General features: G+C 38.3%; 1 protein-coding gene across 1 annotated transcript in view; it reads left to right on the top strand.

Annotated features, from left to right (window-relative positions):
* LOC126412811 (ATP-binding cassette sub-family C member 5-like) overlaps positions 1 to 24,963 on the top strand; it is a 276,750-nt gene that overhangs the window by 155,084 nt on the left and 96,703 nt on the right. Inside the window, exons 15-18 of the mRNA XM_050082599.1 lie at positions 6,959 to 7,145; positions 17,860 to 18,068; positions 18,941 to 19,115; positions 19,209 to 19,325. Of these exons, the coding sequence (XP_049938556.1) occupies positions 6,959 to 7,145; positions 17,860 to 18,068; positions 18,941 to 19,115; positions 19,209 to 19,325 (688 nt within the window). The remainder of the gene's footprint in view (positions 1 to 6,958; positions 7,146 to 17,859; positions 18,069 to 18,940; positions 19,116 to 19,208; positions 19,326 to 24,963) is intronic.

Genomic DNA, 24,963 nt, shown 5'->3' with positions numbered 1-24,963 from the left:
CAAAGTACAGTGTTGACATCATTGCTCAAACAATCGGAAAATATTCAGATAAGGTCACCATGCAGGATATGGCCAATGTGTGTCTTTTAATTATCTTAGACATGGCAGCTATAAATGTGTAGATCATCTACAGTCAAGTAACTGGAAGAGCAACATGTTTGTTCTGCAGCTGGTAGATGAATTCACTAACAGGAAACAACAACTGATCAAAGAAATGGCTGTAGGATCAGACAAATCAGAAGAGTGAAAGAAATGTCAATTTAGGATGTGTAAACCGAGCGAGGTGGCGCAGTGGTTAGCACACTGGACTCGCATTCGGGAGGACGACGGTTCAATCCTGCGTCCAGGCATCCTGATTTAGATTTTCCGTGATTTCCCTAAATCGCACCAGGAAAATGCCGGGATGGTTCGTTTGAAAGGGCACGGCCGACTTCCTTCCCTGTCCTTCCCTAATCAGATGAGACCGATGACCTTGCTGTCTGGTCTCCTCCTCCAAACAACCCAACCCAACCAACCTAACCCTAGGATGTGCAAAGGAAACAAGACAAGTGACATCTGTAATAAATGTAAAAAAAAAAAAAAAGCTATCTGCGGAAAATGTGTATGAAAAGTGGGAATTCAGTGTTGAGATGCAAACAAGTGAAATGAATGAAAGAATGTCAGGAACTTTAGAAATAGGTCACATTTCTTGTTAGATGTGTAACATTTTGTATCCAAAATTGTAATCTAAAAATATTATATAGCTTTTGAGGTAAAGGTTTGCTTGAAGTGTGTGTGTATCACATGTAAATGAATGGAAAAAAGTATGTCTTACCTTAGCTATGTTGTGGATTTTTAATACAAATCACTTTATGGGTCAAAGAATCCTTCCCACTGTTCTAGGGGTGTCACATTTTCTACTCTTCTAGTTGTAAACTTTGAACAGAAATGTTTAATGTAGTTTGTCGAATTTCATTATTCACACAAGACCAGTCTGCCACATCATATCTCATTGACAGATTTGTAGTCAGCAGAAATGCTAAGATGATAACAAATTTTTCAATAAATGCACTGGAATCTTTGCTGTAAACATTTATCCCGCTGTGAGAACAAAGCAGTCCCTTTTGTAGAATCTGGACATTGTTTCTCTATATTGCTGATCAGGTTTCTGAACATTGTCTCATGCTTAACAATAGCTGACATAATTGTGTTCTCTTTGGTATAGTTTGATACAAATTTTGAAGTCTTGTGTGCATGGCTGACTCCAAATAATTTCCTGTTGATTTCATGGTTTATTTGTTTTTGAATGCTTACAGAGCTTTTGTTTGTAAATACCCCTACTTCTACATGTGATTTGTAACCCAGAAGTGTTTCCATCTACATTTTCAGATGCAAACTTTTTATTGTTTATGTTTTTGCTACATGTAGGTCATTGTTTTTCATCTGCTATTATACTTTTTTCCCTGAAAAGTCCTCTTCTATTTTTGCAGATGCAGAATCTTTCTTCATTAAATTCATTACAATTGTTACAAACCACTGACCTTTACCCACTTTTGAAATATTGCTGTTTCACAGAATTTTACATTTGTGTTCTAGAGCAGTGCTTTTCATTTGTAATGTTTCAGTATCACAAATTTTTGAAACTTTGCCTCTGATGGTATTTAAATAATTTTTTTTGGACATTATTGTTACACAAGACATAAGAGTAGTTAACATTTACCAGCTTTATGTTTATTTCACAGCAGTTTTGAAGAAACCACCACATTTGCACTAGATGCATTTCCTCACTTTGTGTTAACAATGTAGGAAACTGTTACCATGTCATAACTCTTATCAGAGTTATTTATATCTTTTAGTTTGTTCGGAACCATCTTTTCACTTTCACTGTGTTGTTCAGTATGTGTTGAAGTAAAAGCTTTTACATGATGCTGTGAAAGAATAATGAGAAAAGTTAGCAAATCATTTAACTGTGGCCCAGCAACACTACTGCAACATCATCTCCTTGTTCACCGAGGGTGACCTGAAACTAAACAGTCTGTGCAGCTAACATTTTCATAAATTAGCTATATGTATGGCAAATTTTGCAGCTAAGATTGATTGGTATTTTGTATTCATTACTATTGCCTTGTGTATCGGCTTGAAACGTTTTTACCAGATCTGTGGCAGTTACTATCATCTCAGAATTGATAGTTACTATTTTCTTTTTTTATGATTGAACTTTCTATGCAGATAATTTCCAGAAATAAAGGCCGTAGATGTTTCACTTCTTTTATTATTGAAATATCTCAACATGCTGCAATAAACAGTTTTGATGTATGTACTAGATATGTGACAATGTGATTTTACTCATTTCTTAGATTATGATTTCTGTGTTTTAGGTTCTCTTTACAGGCTAGAACAGACCGTGCTCGTCATAATAGTTTCAGCTAATCTAAAATGGCAAGACATTTCAAGATCGTGAAATGTGTACCAGAACATGATATTTTACAGAGAATTTCAATGCTGGCTGTGTTTGAGTGTCCTGGTTATTATTGTTTACCATTCATAAAAGTGGCAAAATATTGAAAGCATATGATATAAAACCAATAAACAAAGATTTATCTAAACATTGTTGTGAAATATAACAATAAAAAAGACCAGTTAGGTACATACCACAAAAGAAAAGTTTGTATCACAGAACCATAAACAGTGACAATGCTCATAATTTTAGAGAGAAATTCTTGGAAGAATGCGTGGGAAAAGTTCATAAATCATAAACTGTAGATGTGAAATTTATCTTGTAACAGATCCTACAGCACTATGAGTCTTGTTTTTCCACAAAATAAACAAAGATAAAATAGAACATAAAAGGGATAAAGAATAGATAATTCCTGGAGTTAAAGTATCTTGTGCTAAGAAGAAAGAGCTCTGCCTAATTCGGTAGACAAGCTGTACTAAAGAGTTGAAAATCCACTATCATCAGTCTTATAAAATCACTGTCTGTTATTAAAAAAGTAAAACACATGAACTATGTTTAAAAATAAAACACCCCAAGATTAAGGCAAAAACAAGTTGGAACATTATTAAATAAGAAACAAACATATAAAGCAAACTAAATGATATTGAACATTCGTAAATTGTGACACTTTCAAATGATTGGTGACCAAATTCAGTGATTCACTTCCACACAGTGGCAGTAAGAAATGCAACCACTGAAAACAATCAAATATGGATACTTTAAATTTTCAAGTAAAGACACTGTGTTCTTCATCAACTGAAATTAGCACCTAAAGAGATTACAAAATATGTCTGGTCACTAAAAGATAGTAATTGCGGTAGGTTAGTGTGTGTTTCAAGCAGAATATTAAAAGTTTGTGCTGATATGTTAGGGTTAAACTTAAGCTAACTTGTTAATCAATCAGTGAATGAAGGCAAGTTACCTGATAGAATAGAATTAAATTTGCTGTAGTTACATCTACCTATAAAACTGGTGGTGGGCAGACTACCTCAAATTACACATTGATTCACTCTTTCTATTCCCTTCAAAACTATTTAAGAAAATAACCTATAACAGGATACTTTTATATTTAGCGGAGCAGAACTTGTTAATTGTCTCTGTATTTGGGTTTATTAAAGCATGAAAGCAGCATAAGACATCGCAAATGAAGTCGTGGTGGAATTAAATAAGAAAAATTATGTTGTTGATATGCTTTCTGAGGTGGCTAAAGCCTTTGTTCATGTGGATCACAAAAATCTGCTTGGAAAACTAAAGTATTTGGTGTCACTGACATTCCTCTTATAGCAATAGACGTACCTTCATAAGAGAAAGCAGAATACTCATAGTATGCAGTTCCAGACAGCCAGTAATGACTTGTTTGCATCAAATGTAGACATTGATGACCATACACTAAATGAAATATACTGTGTAAAATTTCTTGTACACCAGTTAGATAACAAAGTTAAAATGGAACCAGCACATAGATAAACTCGGGTTAATCATATTTTGCACTTTGAAGAATCTGTGTTAATCTAAAAACAAATATGTTGTCTTATTCTGCATATTTTTGCTTCTTGCCTTATAGTACTATCTTCTGGGTCAGTACAGGTGAAGTAATAAAAGTGTTCAGTCAGCAGGAGTGAGCTGTTAGATATTGCTTAAAGTGGATTACCTTACATTTTGTAGGTTTTTTTAAGATCTTTAGATTTGTACACCCGCTTCACAAATCATTTACTACATACTGATGTTTGTTGCTGACACTAGAGATCAATTTTAAAGGAACTGTGTGATGTACACAATCACAATAAAAATATATAAAAATTTTTTTCGTGTAGACTCTGCCTCCTTTTCTTGGGTTGAGGTCTGAGTTACCTGCTCTGGTACGAAGATAGTTAACAAGCTTCTGTCTAACATAAAACCTAAAAAATTGGAATCTCAGCTAGTTACAAAGAAAACTGGGCACAAAACTTATTAGTCACTCTTTCTACAAATTATCTGATTATCTATAGTTAAGGATAGGTGCATGGCAAGTTGAAGTTTTCATGACAGACCTGTGTGACAAGTTGTCGTGTATTGTAAACAGGTCTTGGTGTTTTCGGATTTTGGTAATTATTGTCTTTGAAAGATAGTAAGCGAGTAAATATTAAGCTGCCGAATGGGGAAACGGCAGCTGTCTAATCATGACCAGGAGGCAGCTGATTGTTTCAAGAAACAGCATTCTTCTTGATTAAAGTTAGCTGACATTAGCATGAATAAAATTGAGTGGTATAATGTTGGTGTATTGTTAATGTAGTATACAGATTGAAGTTTCCAAGAATCGCTTGTATTTTGTGGATGTATACTTTGACTTGTTTGCAAACCTGAAGGTTCTCTTTGTTGAGTTCTACAGAATATGTTGGATGGATGGATGAGTAAAACAGATGAATGAATGATTGGTCTCTCAGACCACAGCTTGAGAGCAACATGTGTTGCAAAGATGAGGGGAGACAAAGATCTGGTTGTTATCACAACTGGGAGATCCCTCTCAACCTAAGATCTGAGTGATGCATTACTCCTTTTTAACTGTCCTTGTGCTATTGTTCTTTCTTCCTTGAGAAAGGAACAGCTCTGAAAACTAGAACAGTTGTTTCTACTTTTGTGTTTGCATTTTAACACAATGGTATTTCACATTCTGAAGGTAAATTACTGGCCAACCATTCTATGAGGGAAGATCATAAAGTAGCACATCATAATTTTAGAATAAAAAAAATGTAATAGGTAACAAAACAAAAATAATCACAAATGAATTTACATATTTTACCTGTTTTTCCACATAGCACCAACATTCTCAACACGTCTCCCATCATGATACCAGTTTCAGTATGTCCCGTTCGTAGAAGTCCATTCGATTGGAGTATAGCCATTTGTGGACTGCTGATTTCACTTCCACATCTATCGCAAAACGTTGGGCAGCAAGGACTTTCTTCATGGGACCAAACAGATGAAAGTCTGATGGCCCAAGGTCCAGACCGTATGGTGGATGCTGGAGCATTTTCCACCCAAATTTGGCGATTTTTCTCACAAGTTGGAGCAGCAACATGGGATGCAAGTATTGTCATGAAGAAGTTTGACACCATTAGCATTAATGTTATGACATTTGTCACAAAGGGCACAGTGCAACTAAATGTTTTAATGTAGATAGCAGTATTCACAATGGTCCAATGTTCAGCAGTGCCCACCAATAACACTTCATGCGTATCCCAGAACACTGTCACAAGCACTTTCCTAGCAGATTGAGACACATTGAATTTTTTTTTGTGTTGGGGAACCAGCATGTTTGTACTCAATAGAGGCCTCCTTTGTTTTGGGCATGCATTGGTACACCAATGACTCATCACCAGTGATGAGTCCTTTCAAAAAGTCATGACTATCTGTGGCGTAACATGTTAGGTGATCCAAGCTTGCCATCATTCACTGGCCCTTGCAATTGTCTGTCGGGTTCTTAGTCACCCAGCGAGCACTAACTTTATGAAATTTCATTGTGTCATGAAAAATACTGTGCACTGCACCATAGGAAATATTGAACTGTTTTGATAAGGTTTGCAATTGCACATGCTGGTTGTTCAAAATTGCTGCATCATTGGTTCTGACATTCTGTGGGGTTGCAGCAGCTGGCTAACCACTAAGATTTACACAGTCCTCTTGGAAAAATGCACACCACATGGAGACATTGGTACAGTCCAGAAAGTCATCCTCACACAGTCCATCCATATCCCCGTTAATTTCATTCAGTTTATGGCCTTCGTCCCACAAATATTGAACTACACTTTGCTGCTCTTCACAAGTTGATGACGGTAACATTTGTGCTGTGTTTGTTTTGGAGTTCAGGCTTCTCTTGCTAGAGCTGCACGTGAAAAAAAAATACCATCTATAGCACAAACTTCAAACTACATTGTCATGAAATTCCAATATTCCAACTGCAATACTAGGGCAGGAAAAAATTATTATGCATTACTTTCCAATCCTCCTTTGTATCTCCTTGTAATTTTATAGTCCTCTCATGTGAATTTTTCTTTTGATACAATTAAGGTAGTTAGTGTTAAGAAATTTACTGCTTACTGTATTAAATACAGAACATATTGCCACTCAGTAAAGCTAGAGTGGGATACTGTATACCAATTACTGTCCATTATTTGAAGGCAAAACTTTTATGCACCTTTTGCTTAAAATTACATGTAAACACGTTTAAGATTTGAAGTTTACACTGAATATGTGAATCAGAATTGTCTTCCCCAAAACATTATGGACAATGAGAGAGATAGAATATTTTAGCAATCAATGTTGTTATCATTATTAGCATATAGTTATACACCGAAGTATTGTGCATATTGGACATGCAGATCTAATCATTAGCGTGTAATATTGGAAGGAGCATTCATTGTTTTGCCATGGACACTCAACCACTCGTTATTAGAGCACCACGTAGTAACTGTCAGTCATATAACTTCTAAATTTTAATTTCAGTTCCTGGAACAGTGCGATGAAGTGTTATACATGAAGGATGGTTATATATTGGAAAGAGGGACACATAAGGAGCTGTTAAATTTAAATGGAGACTATTATCAAATGTTGCAGTTTGATCATGTGAGAGACAACAAAGAAACAAAAGAAGGTGATTCTGTGAATGAAGAGGGACTCTATTCTGAAGAAGGTATGTTTCCACTCTAGATTTCCCATTGTTTGTTTGACTAAAGCTAGATAAACTCAGACCTTTCAGTCAGTTACGGAAGGGAAAGGGAAAATTAATATGACTGGGATTTATCACACTATTTATCAGCAAAATTCTCACTGCCATCTGTGAAATATTAAGTAGTTGATCATCGAAGAGTTAAAAAAGTAGAAAAAAAAGAGAGATTCTCTCATTATACTTGGAACTATACACGAATATAAAATTTTAAAAATTTCTTTCTTTGGCATTATTAAAATAGCTTTCCTCATATTTTGTTACCACTGGGAATGACAAGCCTTATCTTTCCACAGTACTCTAATATGTCTCTCAGATATTGTTATGTGTAATACTTTCTGCAACTTTTTGTACTTTAATGGCAAGCAAATATCTTGTAATCCGAAAGTAGTTCCTCCATCTCATATTACAGTAGTGTCATTTGATGCAATGACATCCAAAAACTGTCATTAGTTTTAGAAGAGGCAGTGTGTATACGACCCGGGACAACTGGGAAATCCGGGAAAAACCCCCAAATTTTTTCATCCGGGAGAAAACTGGGAAAAACCTGGGAATTTTTTAGAATTGCGGGAATTTTTCATTGCTTTAGTTTTCAGTTAGATTTACTGTATCCCAGAACTGCAGAATAATACTGCAGCAATAAGACATGAATGGGGGGGGGACTTAATTTGCAAAGGAAATGCGTCATATACAACAACAAAACACGGTGCTTATATAAGCATCTGCCAACAGCAAAATGTGTCAAAAGCTTCAGGAAGACTATGCAATGCTTCAGAATAACAAATTGCCTCCGATGAGAGTGACATCACAACTGTTTACATTAAGTTCATTTGAGCAGTTGCGAGCAGGTTCATGTGCATGCACGGTTGAGTCGCGTATGAGTAGTAACTTCTCCCGCTTGTGGCTACAGAATTGTGGCTGCTATCTGTATAAGCAGTAGCATTAAGCAGCGAGATGTAACCCAGAAAAATTTTACTGGCGCGCCGAAGCTGCCAGATTAACTCATGCGCAACAGGCCCAGATCTATGGGGCGGAAGGGGGGAGGCACAAACCTGGGTGTCTGGCCCAGGTGGCAATTTCATGTGGGGGGCAAATTCATATTCATGAGGAAAAAAAATCTTGTTTCACGAAGCGCCATGTTGGTCTGTCAGTTATTCATATGATTTTGAAACGCTTCCCTGTTAGTTTTTGAACACATTCTAAGTTGATTTCTGAATGGATCATAAGTTGATTTTTGAATGTGTGCATAGTGGGAATCCCCGTTGCATCTAGAAATAAACTTCGCTGCAGACAAAAGGGGACAGGGCTATACGAGCTGAGCGGAATAAAGCTGAACAGGTGAATGCCAATATTTGTTTATAAGGTTGATTGGGTTTGCGAGTGATCAGCGTTGTTATAATTACTAGTGAAAGCCATAGATTCAGACTACCAGAGTGGAAATAAATGACTAACAGGAATAACAGGTAAGAAAGATTACATGTTATCTTCTCAGTGTATCCAAGAAAATGAAATTTTGATAGAGAGTTTTTGGCCAGACCACTACACTAGTAAGTGCCAGTTGTACAGTCCCTGGCTAGGAGGCCTTAAGTTATATTCTGGGAGTAGCGCAGAAAATTCATTGTGGGAACGCACAATAATGCCTAACAGGAGACTAAGCCCGGGATAACTAAACTGGTGATTGCGGCAGTGTCAGTGAAGTCACCCGGAGAATAAATTTTGACACTGGCAGGAATAGTTACAAAATTACTGATGACGAGAGTGTTTGTTAGAACACGGAAGGAGAGGATGAGAAGCTGGAGCAAATGAATGAAATGTGAAACTATTCCTAACATAAAGCTTTTTGCTTGTAGTAGGCCCAATAGGCATTTGATATTGGTACTTCGTGAATTATATTCTGTCGTGTCGTAAAAATGACCATTTGTTCCAAAACAGTCTCGTTCATTGGGTGTGCATTACAATTGCTGCAATATTTGACCCACTTGTTTCGTTTTACCTAGCAGACAGTGACAAAATACACATGATCAGCTCGAGAAACCACACCAGCCTTGGATACTTGTTCTGTTAAGAGCTTGTTCAGTATTAGACAATGACATATTGTTTCTTTATTCGATGAGGTAATAGATACTTTTGCAGAAAGGAAAACACACCCTGTAAAGCCGTAGCAAGATTAGAGAGAGAACACTGCTAGGACGTAAGGATTGAAAAAATGTGTACTGTCTTGCTTGTCTCTTGTCTTTACTGGTTTTATGTATCCTATATTTAATTTTATGTCACACAAAACAAGAAGTTATTAGCTAATAGGCAACTAGAGTGCAGATTTTCTGAAGAGTTACAAACAATCCATCCAATATTAGTTGCTAAACCCCCGCCCCCCCCTCCACACACACACACACACAAAAGGGGGGGGGGGGGGGGGGTCAGGATGTCATACTGGCTCGACAGAGCGAAATTCAGTGACGTGCAATAGAAGAATGCTGTGTGAAGAGGTGTGACACTGCATTTCGGCACACTTAAGACCAAATAACATGTCTTACATTTATGTATCAGACTCTTCAGAAAGGTGTGTGCTACAAAATGAACATCTGTTGAAAAGCCGATTTAATTTTTTGCATCATACCTCTAAAGCTGGAGGAAGGGGACAGGAAGGAGAGCGTCACTGTCTAGTATTGTCCCGGTTCGGAAATAACATAGATCTAGGACAGAGCAGTCTGAGTTGTAGTGGGGAGGTGAGTAGTCTCCACGTGACTCTTGTTTACATATGTGATTTTGCTGTTTCCTCTTTGTTAATTGCTGTCCATTATTAGTTTCAGATTTTATTTTATTTCCACCTTTCTGTTGTCAAGCATTAATCGCCTTGCAGAACAATGAAGTTATTTTTGTCAGTTTGCTAAAGGAATTTGGCTTTTATTACTCTTTTCTGCTGAGGCAATCCATTTATTTCAAAGGAAGTGTTTAATTCCACACTACTGGCTACTTTCAACTGTTTCCTGCATTTCAAGTGCATGTTTTCATCTGCTACCACGTGTGGGATTATGCCATAATAAAGAACCAAACAGGAGATAATACAGTACTGGTACTCCAAGAAAATTTACATCTAAATCTGGACATACGAATATGCATTTTAAGCCGAATTGTGATTTTAGTATGGTTCACGAAATTCCGATGCTCTTGGAGTATCCTCTTGATGTCTTGGTTCTTTTATCACATAATGTAAGATCTTTTAATGTTTTAGACCTACCTGCGTCATCGTAGCTGCACATGTGCAGTGACACCTGTTATCTGGCACTCAGTGGCAATTACTGAAACAAACCTATTTCTAACAGGTCGCGGGAAAATATTGTGAATGATGGTTCAAAATGCGTTACTTTCAAAGTAAATTTCTTTTACACAAGATGAACTCATTTAAAAATCAACTGTTTTGAGGATGACCATTAAAAGAATTTCGAGCCCAGATGATCAGACATTTATGTCATTATTAAAAATTTTACTGGCACATTTGTGTGATGTATCTTAAAGTTTGACACGTGCAAAAAAAGATCAAAATTATGTGCAAAAGCTTAGATTCTCTTGCAGCTGATTAATCTTAGAGACCAATATTATATGTGAAAACTTTGCTTTTCTTGTAGCAACACAATGTATATTAATTTAAACCATTAACTTTTCCTATTTCATCACATGTCCTTTGCTCTGAATATTCACCATTATCGGCTGGTGAGATCATGTGACATGAACTATGACTGGCTTACAAAAGTACATTGCACTCTTGATTTCAATGCTTTGGTTGCGGTGTTTGGTGGAATTCAAATTTATACTTTCTTAATACGAAAATATGCAGCATCCATGTTGCTGCACATCACAGACCTTTCCAAATTTGTGTGCTTTGCGACCCAAGTTTCATTTTGTGAAGTGCAGGGAAATTCTATGCCGATCTATAAGACCATAACAATTCAGTGGATTGATAAGTTTTACAGTTCCGAGGAAATGTATACCGTCACTTAACACAGAAAAGGTGTATTTTCACCCGGGAGACAGTGTACTTTTAACTGGGAAATCCCAAAAAAATCCGAGAATTTTTTTTTTTTTCTTGCCTGCGTATACACCCTGAGAGGGTACAAGTGTGCCTGATCTCAACTTGCCCTCAGTTTGATCAAAGGATAGTGTGTTTCCAATTGGTCAGGCAAGTCAACAATTCCATTTCCAGCACATTTCAAAGACTCATCTAGTGTCTTTTTTTTCCCCAAGTGTTACTAAAATTGAATTGTTAGTTCAACTGGAAGACCTTAAACATACTGTCTCTCTCATCAGCTGATCACTAGAATAGTAGTAGCATTAACCTTTGTCAGTATTTTGAGTCACAGTAGGCATTCCTTCCTTTTTATCATTTCACTTATTTACATATGCTGTGGTTTCCTTGTTGGATCTGTAAAACATGAAACTGTCTGTTATTTGAAAGTTTTTGACTGTAATATCACTTTGCCTATGATTGTAGTGGCAAAATCACTAGTTGCTGTCATCTGATGTACACACATCAAGTGTCAAAGAGTTCATGTGCCATCCACTAGAGGCTTTGTGTTCTTAGAGCCCTATTCTTTCTAGTTTTTTGAGACAGTTCTCATACTGCTGTTAACTTCTCAGTTGCTAGAAATGCTAATTTCCATGCGAGATTAATTGTGTTCTTCATTGTGCATTAAATAAATTCTTTCCTTCCTGTGATGTCAGAATTTACATTACGGCTAAATATCAAGAATGTGCTGAAGTATTTGTTGAAGTATTTTTGAACTTCTTCTAGAAGTTCTGAGATTGGTGAACCTGACATGATTTAGCCACATTATACATCGAAAGAAAATATTTAACATGACCCAGTCACCAATGGAAGCTGTACCTGCACTGTCTCAGCTTGCCATGCATTTACAGCTCTTCTGATCGCACAGTCCAGTGCTGTGGTTCACGCGGGCGGAGGCCAACTTTCGCTATGCAGGAATTACTTTGGACTCTTGTAAGTTCACAATTGTGGCAAGCCAGCTAGACCACAAATTTGCCACAGAAATTGAAGGTGTAATCACAGCCCCTCTTGTGACAAGACGCTCATGAAAAATTTGATACAGAACTGATTCATATGCTACCTGCCTCACAAGAGGAACATATTTGGCAAGTTTTAATGCTAGAGGACAGTGACGACAGGAGTCCATCACAAAACTTGAGGCACCTAGGGAGTAAAGTTGATACTGGTACCGTGCCTGATAGCCTGCTACGTACCTTGTGGAACAGCCATCTTCCACTTCAAGTGAAAGCTATTATTGCATTGCAAACTGATGTGGCCTTGGACGCAGTGGCTGAATTAGCGGCCAAAAAATTTAACGCCGGCCGGAGTGGCCGAGCGGTTCTAGGCGCTACAGTCTGGAACCGCGCGACCGCTACGGTCGCAGGTTCGAATCCTGCTTCGAGCATGGATGTGTGTGATGTCCTTAGGTTAGTTAGGTTTAAGTAGTTCTAAGCGACTGATGACCACAGCAGTTAAGTCCCATAGTGCTCAGAGCCATTTGAGTCATTTTGAAAAAATTTAACGTGATAATGCCTGCACCAGTAAGTGCAGTGACAGTGTCATATAACAGGTTGTCATCACCAGTGGTTTTGCACGCGGATTATGATGATGTAACTGCCAAGATCGATTTGTTGACGAAGCAGATTGACAAATCCGTGACCCATTAGGACCATAGCAAGAACAGAAACTACCACTGGAAGTGCTCGAGGAGCCGCTCTTCTGCTACTTCCTCAACCTCTGGGACTGGCTGGCCTACCATCTGCTGATGTCACAGAAGATTTGGGGAAGAGGCTCGTAGATGTACAATGCCATGTGCTCGCCCAAACTCCATTGCCAATTTGACATAGGAATATAGACCGATTGCCAGTCTGTGTTGCAGCATTTATTTATCAGTGATTGTAAGTCAGGGTAAAAATACCTAGTGGACACTGAATCAAACCAGTGAGCAAGCGACCTGCAACCACTTTCAGACTGACTATATATAATATGTATGGCGCACTGCATATCACGTTTGACCTCGTACTATGCCGTGACCTAGCATGCGATTGTAAGATCTTCAGTGTGTCAGAACCCATAATAGGAGCAGATTTGTTGGCATATTACCGTCTGTTGCCAGACATGGCAAAAGCACAACTCGTGGTTGGCATCATCAGCTTATCAATGTCTGGTTTTAGATGGAATGCAGCCACATACATTGCCAAGCTTGTACAAGACACAAGTGGCGAATAAGCAGACTTACTGCAGAAGTTCCCAGCCTTGACGCTATCACCAGGAGTGCCGAAAAAGGTATGACGTGACACGGTGCATTACATTACAAGTACCGGCAATCCACCCATATCGTGCTGACCTAGATTTTTGGTTTCAGTCTGCCTGCCATAGCAAAAGCAGAATTCAAAATTATGCTGTGTGAAGGTGTTGCACGACTGTCAAGCATTCTGTGATCATCCCCACTTCATTTGGTACCTAAGAAGTGTGATGCATGAAGGCTATGTGGAGATTATCGAGCTCTCAATGCCAGAACTGTGCAAGATTGTTACACTTTACCATTGCAATAAGATTATAACTATGTCTGGAGTGGTGCAACCTGTTTCATCATCCTAGGCTATGCGAAAATGTACACTCAGATTCCTGTAGCCAAGAAAGAAGTGCCGAAGATGGCCATAATCAGTTCGTATGACCTATTTGAGAGTCGTTTCATGATGCGTGGCCTTCATAATGCAGCACTAAGTGGCAGAGGTTTATAGAATCTGTGTTACAAGGACTGTCATATTGTTTTGCATACCTTTACGATATTCTGGTTTTCTCAGCCTCTCCAGAACATCAGCAGTATCTGGCTGACGTGTTTCAGTGGTTACAGCAGTACTGCGTACTCTTGAACACCACTAAGCGCATTTTTGTTCAGACAGAGATAAACTTTTTGGGCCATAAAATCACGTTGTCAGGTTCACTACTGCAGCCTGAGAAAGTTGAGGCTATCTTACAGCTTCCACGACCAAGCGACAGGTGCAGTGGTGAGTCCCATCCTTTTCCACTTTACACATTTCAAAGACATGTATTTTACAGCTTACACGATCTCGGCTACCTTACAGACCGACCGGCAACTTGCTTAGTCTCCAACCATTGTGTGTGACCGGGCATCCATAAAGACTACTGGGAATGGACATGAACATGCATCAACTGTCAACACAGCAAAAGTCGTCTCCATGTGCATGCACCAATAGATGACTTTCCATGCATGATCGCTCATTTTGCACGTTTCGTGTTGATGTGATTTGGTTCCATCCAACGGCTATTTTGCCTCTGTTAGACATTTCACCAGATAGCTGGAAATAGTGCCATTCATTAACATTTTATCAAAGACTTTAGCTTCAACCTTCACATCCACATGGATAGCACATTTCTGCTGCCTCCTGCACATCCAAATGGGCCACAGACGTTAATTTGAATCTGACCTGTCTGTACAGCTTAGCAAATCTGTGGCACTATACACCATAAAACTGCAAGCTGCCACTTGGAAAGTAATAGAATGATAGAATGCTGGCACCATTCTCTGAAGACCATGCTGATATGACATAATTCAGACTGGGCTACAGCATTTCCATTGGTCTTACTCGGTCTGCAAAGCACATACAAACTGGACCTGAGCTCTTTGCCAGCTGAGCTAGTTTATTTAGAAGCACTGTCGACTACTAGGCAAATTGATTGATCCACAGGAAATCCACATAGATCACATTAACCATGCAGATTTTGTTTCTCACCTCAGGGAACGGATCATTCAAATCTTACCTTATCTAGCATCAGGTCATGTCACTTCACCCACCTATGTTCACTGCGTGCTACAATTATGCACACACGTGGTGATAAATGGAGATGACCTGAAACCACCACTGAGACCTCTATACACAGGTGTAATGGTAGAGGTGAAAGAACCATTGATGTCCTTCTCAACAAGAAGCTGTGTGCTGTCTCACTGGACTGAGTGGAGCCTGCATAGGTATTCCAAGAAGAACCTACTGCTGTACCATGGCACCTTGTACTGGAACACGTGCACCAGCTCAAGCAGCCGATGAGTCCATTTTCCTGCGCGCTACTTGGATGGCGCTCTGCTTTCTCGAAGGGAGCTGCTGTAGTGACAAAATCACTAGTTGCTGTCAACTGATGTACACATGCCAAGTGTCAAAGAGTTCAAGTGCTGTCCTCCAGAGGTGCTGTGTTTTCTTTCGTTTAGTGCTTCGTGATTAATATGATTTTTATCATGATTGTTGACGCTTTCTAGGTTTGGTTTTTTTTTTTTTTAGACTGTTTGCATACTGCTGCTATCTTCTCAGCTGCTAATAAAGATTAATTTCAATACAAGATTAATTGTGTTATTCCTTTGCATTAAATTAGGTTCTTTCATTCCTGTGATGTTGAAATTTATGTCTTGTATAATGGCTAAATTTGAAGAACACGTTTGAACATTTTTTGGATGGTCAACCTTTTATAAGTTCTGAAATGATGTTCAGTTGTATATGCCCCAGGACAACCTGGAAATCCGGGAAAACCTGGGAATTTTTTCATCAGGAGAAATCTAGGAATCTTTTAGAATTCTGGGAATTTTTCATTGTTTTAGTTTTCAGTTAAATTTTTGTAATTTTGATTGCTAAGAACTGATACTCTAATAAAGAATTTTACTTTAGTCCACTGCTGCAGAATAATACTGCTGCAGTAAAACATAAACAAGAGAATAACACCAAAAAAACTTTAGTTGCAAAGAAAATGTGCCCTTTACAACAAAACACAGTGTACACCCAACATCTGCTGACAGCAAAATGTGTCAAAAGACAATGCAGTACTTCATGACAATCTGTTTTTCTAGTGGGCCTAATTTCAGTGAGAAGCCCACAAGAAGACAGGCCGTAGTGGGCATGTCACAGCAGCCATCTTTGGCGTGGAGCGAGTAACTATTTCAGATGAGTCTAATAATTATTGAAGGCACATTTAAGTGCATGTAAGCTCTCGACAACACACGAAAAAGTTAAGATCTTCAGTGGGTACCTTTTCAATTGCAGATTGATATCCACGCGGGTCCTGCAAGGGTGTTCATGAAGTGTGTCGGGCAAGCCGACAAGTTTGACATCACAAGCTTGTTGTGAGGCCCATATTTCTCATGGGCCCATTTTTATGAGCATGTTGTCTCAACGGTATACATTTCTAACAAGTTGCGGGAAAATATTGTGAATGATGATTGGAGATCATTACTTTCAAAGTAAATTTCCTTTTACACAAGATGAATTATGTTATGTGTTGGAATGTGTGATGAATTTCTTACATAACAGAGTGTTAGACTCTCATTCAAAACTTAACACTGAGGGCCAGCCACTTAGAAAAATTTCAAGCCTGCGAGACCGTCCATTTGTGTCATTATTTAAAACTTTACTGGTGCATGTGAGTTTGATATCTTCAAAGGATAACATCTGCTAGTAAAAAACAAGTTTCAAGGTTAGTTTTTTATATTTATTGTAGTTCTTTGAGAGATTACAAATTATGCAATACAATTAATGACTAAAAGAATAATTACGCTGTTTCCAGGGCTCTCGGGTGTCCACCCAAGAGCCCTGGAAACAACACATACACTGGGAAAGCCTCTGATCACATAATAATTATGCTTTAGAAAAAAAAGTGTGAATTTAATTCTTGAGCAATTTCATACGTAATTGGCTTTTCGATGGAAAATTCAAGCTGCTTGATGGAACATGTATTCAGGCGGGTAAGCCACGAAACATTCGTTGCACATCAGCGAAATTTATCGTTGTGCTTGTCAGTTAGCTGCTGTGGTGAGCTCGTATGTTTGGGTGTCTATGTGGTCGTGTGTGAATGTGTGTACTTTTATGAGAAAAAGAGCAATAGCTTGAAAGCCAGTGTTAACTGTTTTTTGTTGTGTGTCTCTGTGGGCCAAGCACCAGTCTTTTATAGGTAAGTGATAAACATGATCTGCAGATGTATCATTAATGTGTTTACAAGATATCAGTGTCTCTCTTGTGCTCTCACAAAACATGGTTTGCTGAACACAACAGTAATTATTATACCCCTGCTAGTATGAAATACAGATTCAGAAAGGACAAAAAGCACCTCTAAATTAAATTGCCAGTTCAGTCTTATTATTTATGACTAAACCGTATTTCCCTGGCCACCCTTTTGTTAAACTTGGTTCACAGTGCTTACATCAGGCAGCAGTGAGGGCACAGTGGCAGGACTACCATTGAGTGCAGATTCAATGAGACACCAAGATGTCTGGGTTTTGAGGCACTCCGCCAGAATGCAGAACAGTTAGCGAGGCACCTACGTACTTAAATAACTGGATGCTGACGTCCAACAAACACTAATTGAAACCTCTTCAGGTTTAAGTGTAACTTGAAGGAAAGCGTTATCCCACTTATAGCAGTAATAAAGTGGAATTGATTAATATTTGTAACATCCCACGAAGCTTCCTAACTTCTAATTTGATTTTTCCTCCAGATTTTAAGAACAAGAAGAAATAGTGTGTAAGATCGCACCAAAGATCATGTTCCTTGACTTCCAGGAGGCATTACTATTAGTCAATCATTTTTATGAACTACGCAGGTTAAAAATTTTTGCTTATATGTTTTGTATTTTCAGAGTATGATGATGTGGCTGGCAAACTCATAAGTGATGAAGAACATACCACTACACAAGCAGGATACAAGGCATATCTCAAGTATGCCAAGTACTGTGGCGGATACTGTATCATGCTTGTATTACTTCTGCTCGTGCTTCTGTTCACTTTGTCGAGACTGGGTGCAGGTGTATGGTTACAAATATGGCTGGATGAAGGTGATGGCAAAGAGGTAATTCTCTCTCTCTCTCTCTCTCTCTCTCTCTCTCTCTCTCTCTCTCCCCCCCCCCCCCCCCCCCCCTCTCATTGACTCCTTCCCATCAAGTTGTTGTTCATAAAATTATGACGTGGACTGAATGCTGAATGACACATTAAAGCCAAACTTTTCCTCTGCTGGAACACTTCGAGAATGCTGGTGCATTTATGGAACACCTTGATTATTTTGAAAGTTAATGAAGTTGATAAAATTTTTAAAAATGAGGAAACTGGTTTTATTCTGTGATTACTTCAATTCTAAATCATAACTAGTAACATATAAATTTAAAAAATTCAAAAATAGAAAATGTCGAAAAAGAAACATCACATCATTAGTATTTTTTTGGAAAGAGCACCTACTTCCTGCAGAATACAGTTTGGGAAACCCTGTGTTATGGACATATGTCCTTATCAACAGATTTTGCACCAAGGTACTGCTAAAATTGTATCAAGCCTTTTGACATTAAGAAATAAGAAGGATGGTATATAATGTAGAGGGAGCCCAGCCTGATGTGGAATTGATTAAGGCTGCTTAGAATAAGAAAAGTGACCTTAAGTCACCTGGAACAAAGTAAGGCAGATATAAGATACAAGTTGCTTCCATCTTTTTGTCTTCTTTTACTCTGAAATTAAATACACTAATGAATATGGACAGAAGGCAAGGAATATTTAAATGAAGTTCATAAAATTATCAATTTTTATAAAATGATAACTAAGGATGTAGACTAAAATTTCCTTTGACAGTTTGTTACTTCTGTTTTGTGTATTGTCAATTTGTATAAAACTGCTAGTTTCTGTCAAATGCATTTCTTTTTTATGATAATTTGTTTATATTTTTCTCTTTTTCAGGGTGAACGAATATATAATGTGACACATCACAATCAAACATTTGACAATATGAAAGGGTTTGTGAATGACAATCCTTTTCTATGGTTTTACCAGTTGATTTATGGCATGACATTTGTTGTAATGATGGTTTTTGGGATGATAAAAGGAATAGGTATAGCAAGACAACTACTGTATGGTTAGTGTCTTTATCTTCAAGTTTCACAAAATGAAAAGTATGCAATTGGAGATCGGCTACTACTGAATTTTTTTATTTTTGAACATCTTCCAGGTTCTTCTAGATTACATGATACAATGTTCAGAAAAGTGATGAGATGCCCAGTGTCTTTCTTTGATGTAACACCTGCAGGAAGAATATTGCAAAGATTTTCAAAAGATATGGATGAACGTAAGAGCATAGATTTAATTCATTCATCTCTTGTTATTGTTGATTCCTGATGTTAAGGAAACATTCACTGAAATTACTGGATTTGATACCCTTGTCTTTAATGTACTGAAAAATAGGACAACAAAATCATTTATCTCAATAGATTTATTTTATCCCTACAAGGAGTCAATACACTGATAACCAAACAAACAAAGGAAAGTAAGCATCAAATATAAAAATTCTGCAGTGCATGAAAAGAAGGGTTAGATTTAGAACATAGATACGAGTAAACCATCCAGTGTAACATGTAGTTTGCTGTAGAGTACAGAAAATGTTAAGGAGAGCATAATACTAATAACCCAAATCATAAAGTAAGTTTATATTTGAACTCAACATTGTTGTTGGGCTACATTCAAGGCACATGAACTACAACCACATGTACAACAACATTACTGTCCACTATAGACCAGCTATGTTTGTTGCAGTACATTTGTGGGTCAGAAGTGTTCACATGGGGCCACATTATTGCCACCAAATGTATGAAAGCATGCTGTTGGAAGTGGGTGCGGCTGTCCTTCCTTTTTCATTACAAGAGGAATAAAGTTAGAAAGAGCAAGAGAAATCAGGCTTTGTGGATGCATGCATTATGGTTTTTTTTTTTTTTTTAAGTTCGCGGAATGCCAACCAGCTGTCAATGAAGATGAATCGCCGCCGCCAAACTGTTTCCAAGAACGAAGTTGACCACCTGGGGAAGCAACATGCAGTTCAACATAACGTGCTCAGTTTCCGTAGCTGTTTCATTACGGTGGCTTTGGTTGGAGGAACAGGTGGCAAAAGAATGCTTCCATTGCAGGAATCGGGAGAAGGAGAGTGGGTTTCTGGCAAGTCCAGCATGGTTAAATTTGGCCATAGGACTAAAGGTGAGGCCTTTTGATAGGATTGAAACTACTGTGAAGCAGAGGGTTTTGGTGGAAAGGTTAACAACCGTGTTACAGGAATATTTTGGCTCTGGATTTGGTAGAGAATTGGTAGGGAGTTTTGGGGGACATGGCAAGTTGAAAAGGTGAGCTAGGCAGGTTTCAACTGTTATGAGGGATGGACAAAGAGGAACAAGGCCTTCACAAACCGGCACTATCCTCCAGACATAGTCTGCAAACAGATCTCCTGTTCCATTTCCCCTCACAACTCCAATCCTCCCACCACACGCCAGGAACCAGCCACAAAGGAGTATCCCTTTTTGTCACCCAATACCTCTCTGGGATGGAACAGCTGAACCACATCCTTTGCCAGGACTTTGTTTACCCATCATCATGCCCTGAAACAAGGGACATCATATCTGATATACTTCCCACCACTCTTAAAGTGATGTTCCATTGCCCACTCAACCTCGACAACATCCTCTGTGCCACTCCCAATCCCAACCCCTTGCCACAAGGATCATATCCCTGTGGAAGACGGAGGTGCGAGACCTACCCAGTCCACCCACCCAACACTTTCTATTCCAGACCTGTTACAGGTTTACCGTATCCTGTACTGGGCCTCTGTTAAAGCACCCAAGTCATTTACCAGTTCCTCTGCAATTGTTGCACAGTTTTTTTATATTGGTATGACTACCAACCAGCTGTCCGCCAGGGTGAATGGCCACCGCCAAACTGTGGCCAAGAGCAAAGTGACCAACCTGTGGCACAACATGCAGCTGAAAATAACATACTTTATTTCAGTGGCTGCTCCACTACCCACGCCATCTGGATCCTTCCTTCACCAACAGCTTTTCTGAACTGTGCAGATGGGCATTATACTTAAAACACATTCTTCACTCCCGTAATTATCCCAGCCTCATCCTACAGTAACATTGTGTCCTCACACCCGCCACCCAACAGTTTCCGCCGCCGTGTGTGTGTGCAAGTGTATACCTGTCCCTTTTTCCCTCTAAGATAAGTCTTTCCGCTCCCAGGATTGGAATGACTCCTTACCCTCTCCCTTAAAACCCACATCCTTTCGTCTTTCCCTCTCCTTTCCTCTTTCCTGATGAAGCAACCTTTGGTTGCGAAAGCTTGAATTTGGTGTGTGTGTTTGTGTGTCTATCAACATACCAACGCTTTCGTTTGGTAAGTTACATCATCTTTGTTTTTAGATATATTTACATGTAATGTTTCATTTTTTTTTTATTTTTTTATTTTATTATTATCCCCCCCCCAAGAGGACAGTTTGTAATTTATGATTTCTTTCAAATTGCTCATGTCCTGACAAAGATCTTCACAGTGATCACCTCAGATATTGCTCCACTCAGCTGACATAGTAGTGTATAGCAGTATAGTGTGTCATGCAAAACTGCTACTGCAAATGGCAAGCACAGGACTGTGTTAGTGATGCGAGGATGTACGCAGGTTCCTAACTTGAAGGGTTAAGAGCTCATGCCAACTTGAAATTGTAAAGTGGCATACAGATTTCACATTCTGCACAATATCTTTATTGTTTCAGTAAAATTACTGGGATACTTTCTGACTAGTGCTTACCTATAGGAGACAAAATTCTAGGACTGCCGATACAAACATATAAAAATTAACACGCAACTATCTTAGCTTCTAGAACTATAGTTTTTTCCCTCGGGATGGAAAGAGGGATAGGTTGGGAAAGATTACAGATGAGGGGCAGCTCACTCAGGTCCCAGAATAAAAGAAACTCTCAGTTCCTAAAGCTAAGTTTGTTTTTGTACTTCTTCTATGAGCCCATCAGCTATACTGGAATGTTACCTCCTGATGATCAATACTGGCCAGCTGTTGTGTCTCCTTGTACTTTTATAGTCTTCTCTGGATAATTTTCCATTTGATACAAAGATAGTCAGACACATTTTTAGTTTCCTTGTCGCTCTTGTTTTGGAAGAATGTGTTGATACCAAACATATTGTTGTTCTTGGTAAATTCTGCTGATGTAAGGTCTTTGTAATTAGTAGAATGTCTTAATCTTTCTTCCATGTTTTCATCCACCACTCACTGATCAAAGTGGCATAGTCCTTACAGCACTGAACTAATTTCTGGCAGAAACAAGGTACAGATTCCTCTCTAGCTGCCCTGATTTAGCATTTCCATGGGTTCCTTAATTAACTAAGGCTGACTTCACCAAGTAGGCCACACCTGATTTCATTCCACATTTTTATCCAATCAGACTCTTTAACTCACTCAAATTCACTGTAAAGCATGATCATTCATAGGACATTATCCCTTAACCACCATTCCTTCTCACAGATTCTGCTGCTGAGTGAGCTACTGCAGCACTCCAGAGATTACATTTGAATACTTAGTTTTAGAGGAAATTATTTTTCAATAATGTCTTTTGTTTGCATTCCAAAATGTTTCACTTCGATGATAACTATGGTTAGAATGTGTAGGTGCAAATTTCAGGAAAAAAAGGAAGGGAAAAGGTGCTAAAATAAGGTAAAAATGGGGCAAAAGAGGATGATTTACTCAACTAAATCAACAAATGCTCTTCCTCTTATTGTAGTGTATTGTGTGACAAACAAGTACATCAAATCATCATTCATCAGGGGAGAAAAAAATGAAGCTGTTGTCCTTCAAGATACTAAGCACCTCTACATTTTTAAAAATAAGTCTGTTTCTGTTAGGAGATAGAATGTCTTAATTGATGCTAAAGCTTCCTTTGACATCCCCAGAAAACAGTGGGCCAAACTTAGTATTCATTTGGGAATGACAACTCTACAGGTGTGGCAAATTTCTTAATATCAGATTCTTCTGAAGACTGAACTCATTTGCCTTTGGGAAAGCCATCTAACTGCTTTCTCATTGGAGATAAAAAAATATCTAATTGTTTTTCATTTTCAAGACAGTGTTTTTCTAATTGTCTTATACCTATCCACACAAAATAGTTCTGTCTACAAATTACATATCTTCGCTGGTGACAGAAGTTCCCGTGCCCTGGAAATTGCACCTGTGTTAGCTGGATTCAAAGAAAGCACAAATTCTTTAATCTTGTCAGGATTCTCATACAGTGTAGCAGCACACTCAGTACAACGACCACGATGAGTAATGACCAGAAAATTTGGAAGGGACAGGCCAGTTATTTTCTTGTGGCAACAACAAAACTCTGAGATTATTGTACAATCTTCTTCAGCGCAGAGATGAACTGATGAGTGTTATCCTACTCATTCCTTATGGATTCACAAACCCTGTGAAGGGTATGAACCAAGCATGTCACATTCTTCAACTCTGGGAACAAAGGTTCCATTTGGTTAACAGCTGAAGCCACCTATAGAGCGTGGGCCGTAACCACCAGAACAACTTTGTCTAACTTGGTAGCACTAGGCCACAGTTTTTAACAAAACTGATTGCGTTTTAGTGTGCTGGCATTTTGTTAAGGAAAAAACTAAAATGTTCAAAACATATCATTTCAGCTGCAAGAAAAGGAGAGGTGGTGGTGTAAAGTTTATGATCACCAGACTTTGCGCCAATGTCCTGGTTTGAATACCAAACCTTTCTGCGGTGTCTCATGAAGTGAGGGCATGTGACACTGTTGATGGTGATCCGTCCATCCGATGTGGCCCCCTTGGTGGTATTTGTGAGAAGTAGACTACGTCCCGGCACGAGGCTTCACACACACACACACACACACACACACACACACACACACACACACACACACAAATAGATACATTTAGTATTACAAATGTTATAATGGAGTATGTCGCAAGTAAACAAACATATAATTCCATTGAATCTGTTGATTCATCCAGAATGAGTCCCACATTTCAATTAGACACCTTCTCCTTGATTCTTTGTATTGTTTCGTGGTTAACAGACTCCATGTAGTTTTTTCTTAAAGTACGTTTGTCTTAAAGTATTTTTCAAGAAATTTAATGAAGGCTGGATAGGTCACCTTAGTGAGTAGAATTACTACTTTTGTTAAGAGCTGCACGCAAATCACTATTGAATTCCTTCAAATTATTCCTATAGATTTATTAATAGAAGTTGCCATGATGTGTTTGTTTGAAAAGCTTTAGAGCTGGAAATGTGTTGTTTGATGCGATCTCACTGGTGGTTAATCTCTAAGAAAGTTACAAATAATACATCCCATAATAGTTCCATCACTTTCTGTGGAATCTTGTTTAAATTTCTGAGCCAGAACAAAAAAAATCAGGCACTGGACACCTTCAGCATGGTAAAATCTAGTAATACCGGCGTGCTTTCGGTCCACAGTTCACTGAACTTATGTTCACTGCAAGCCGAGGAGACCTTAACTGAAAGTTAAATATTTTACTTTCTTTCAAAACCACATACAAATTAAATTAGACTCGCAAGCCATTTCTCTTATAAATACTAATACTTGCTCAGGAAAATTACTGAAAAGCTACTGGAAAAGAAAAGGACATTATGTGATTAGTTCAAAGAAGGGATAAAAGTCCCCAAAAGTGAGAAATGTGCATAAAAATTTGTCTTTGTGCAAAATTTTGCAGTGATACCTTTCTGAAGAGCTTTAATTTACACTAAGAAAAAAGATGGGCTTCTAAAAATTGTAACCCTGCTGATAATTCTGCTAGTATCAGAGAAGCAAGTTTATTGAAAATTAGGAATGGCATTTCACAGTGCAGTACAATCATATTAAAAGCTTTTCGTTGATGAAAAGTTATTATTCTTTAAATTACAGT

The sequence above is a fragment of the Schistocerca serialis genome, chromosome 1 (assembly GCF_023864345.2).
Source record: "Schistocerca serialis cubense isolate TAMUIC-IGC-003099 chromosome 1, iqSchSeri2.2, whole genome shotgun sequence".
NCBI lineage: Eukaryota > Metazoa > Arthropoda > Insecta > Orthoptera > Acrididae > Schistocerca > Schistocerca serialis.
This window is presented reverse-complemented; position numbering and strand designations above follow the sequence as displayed.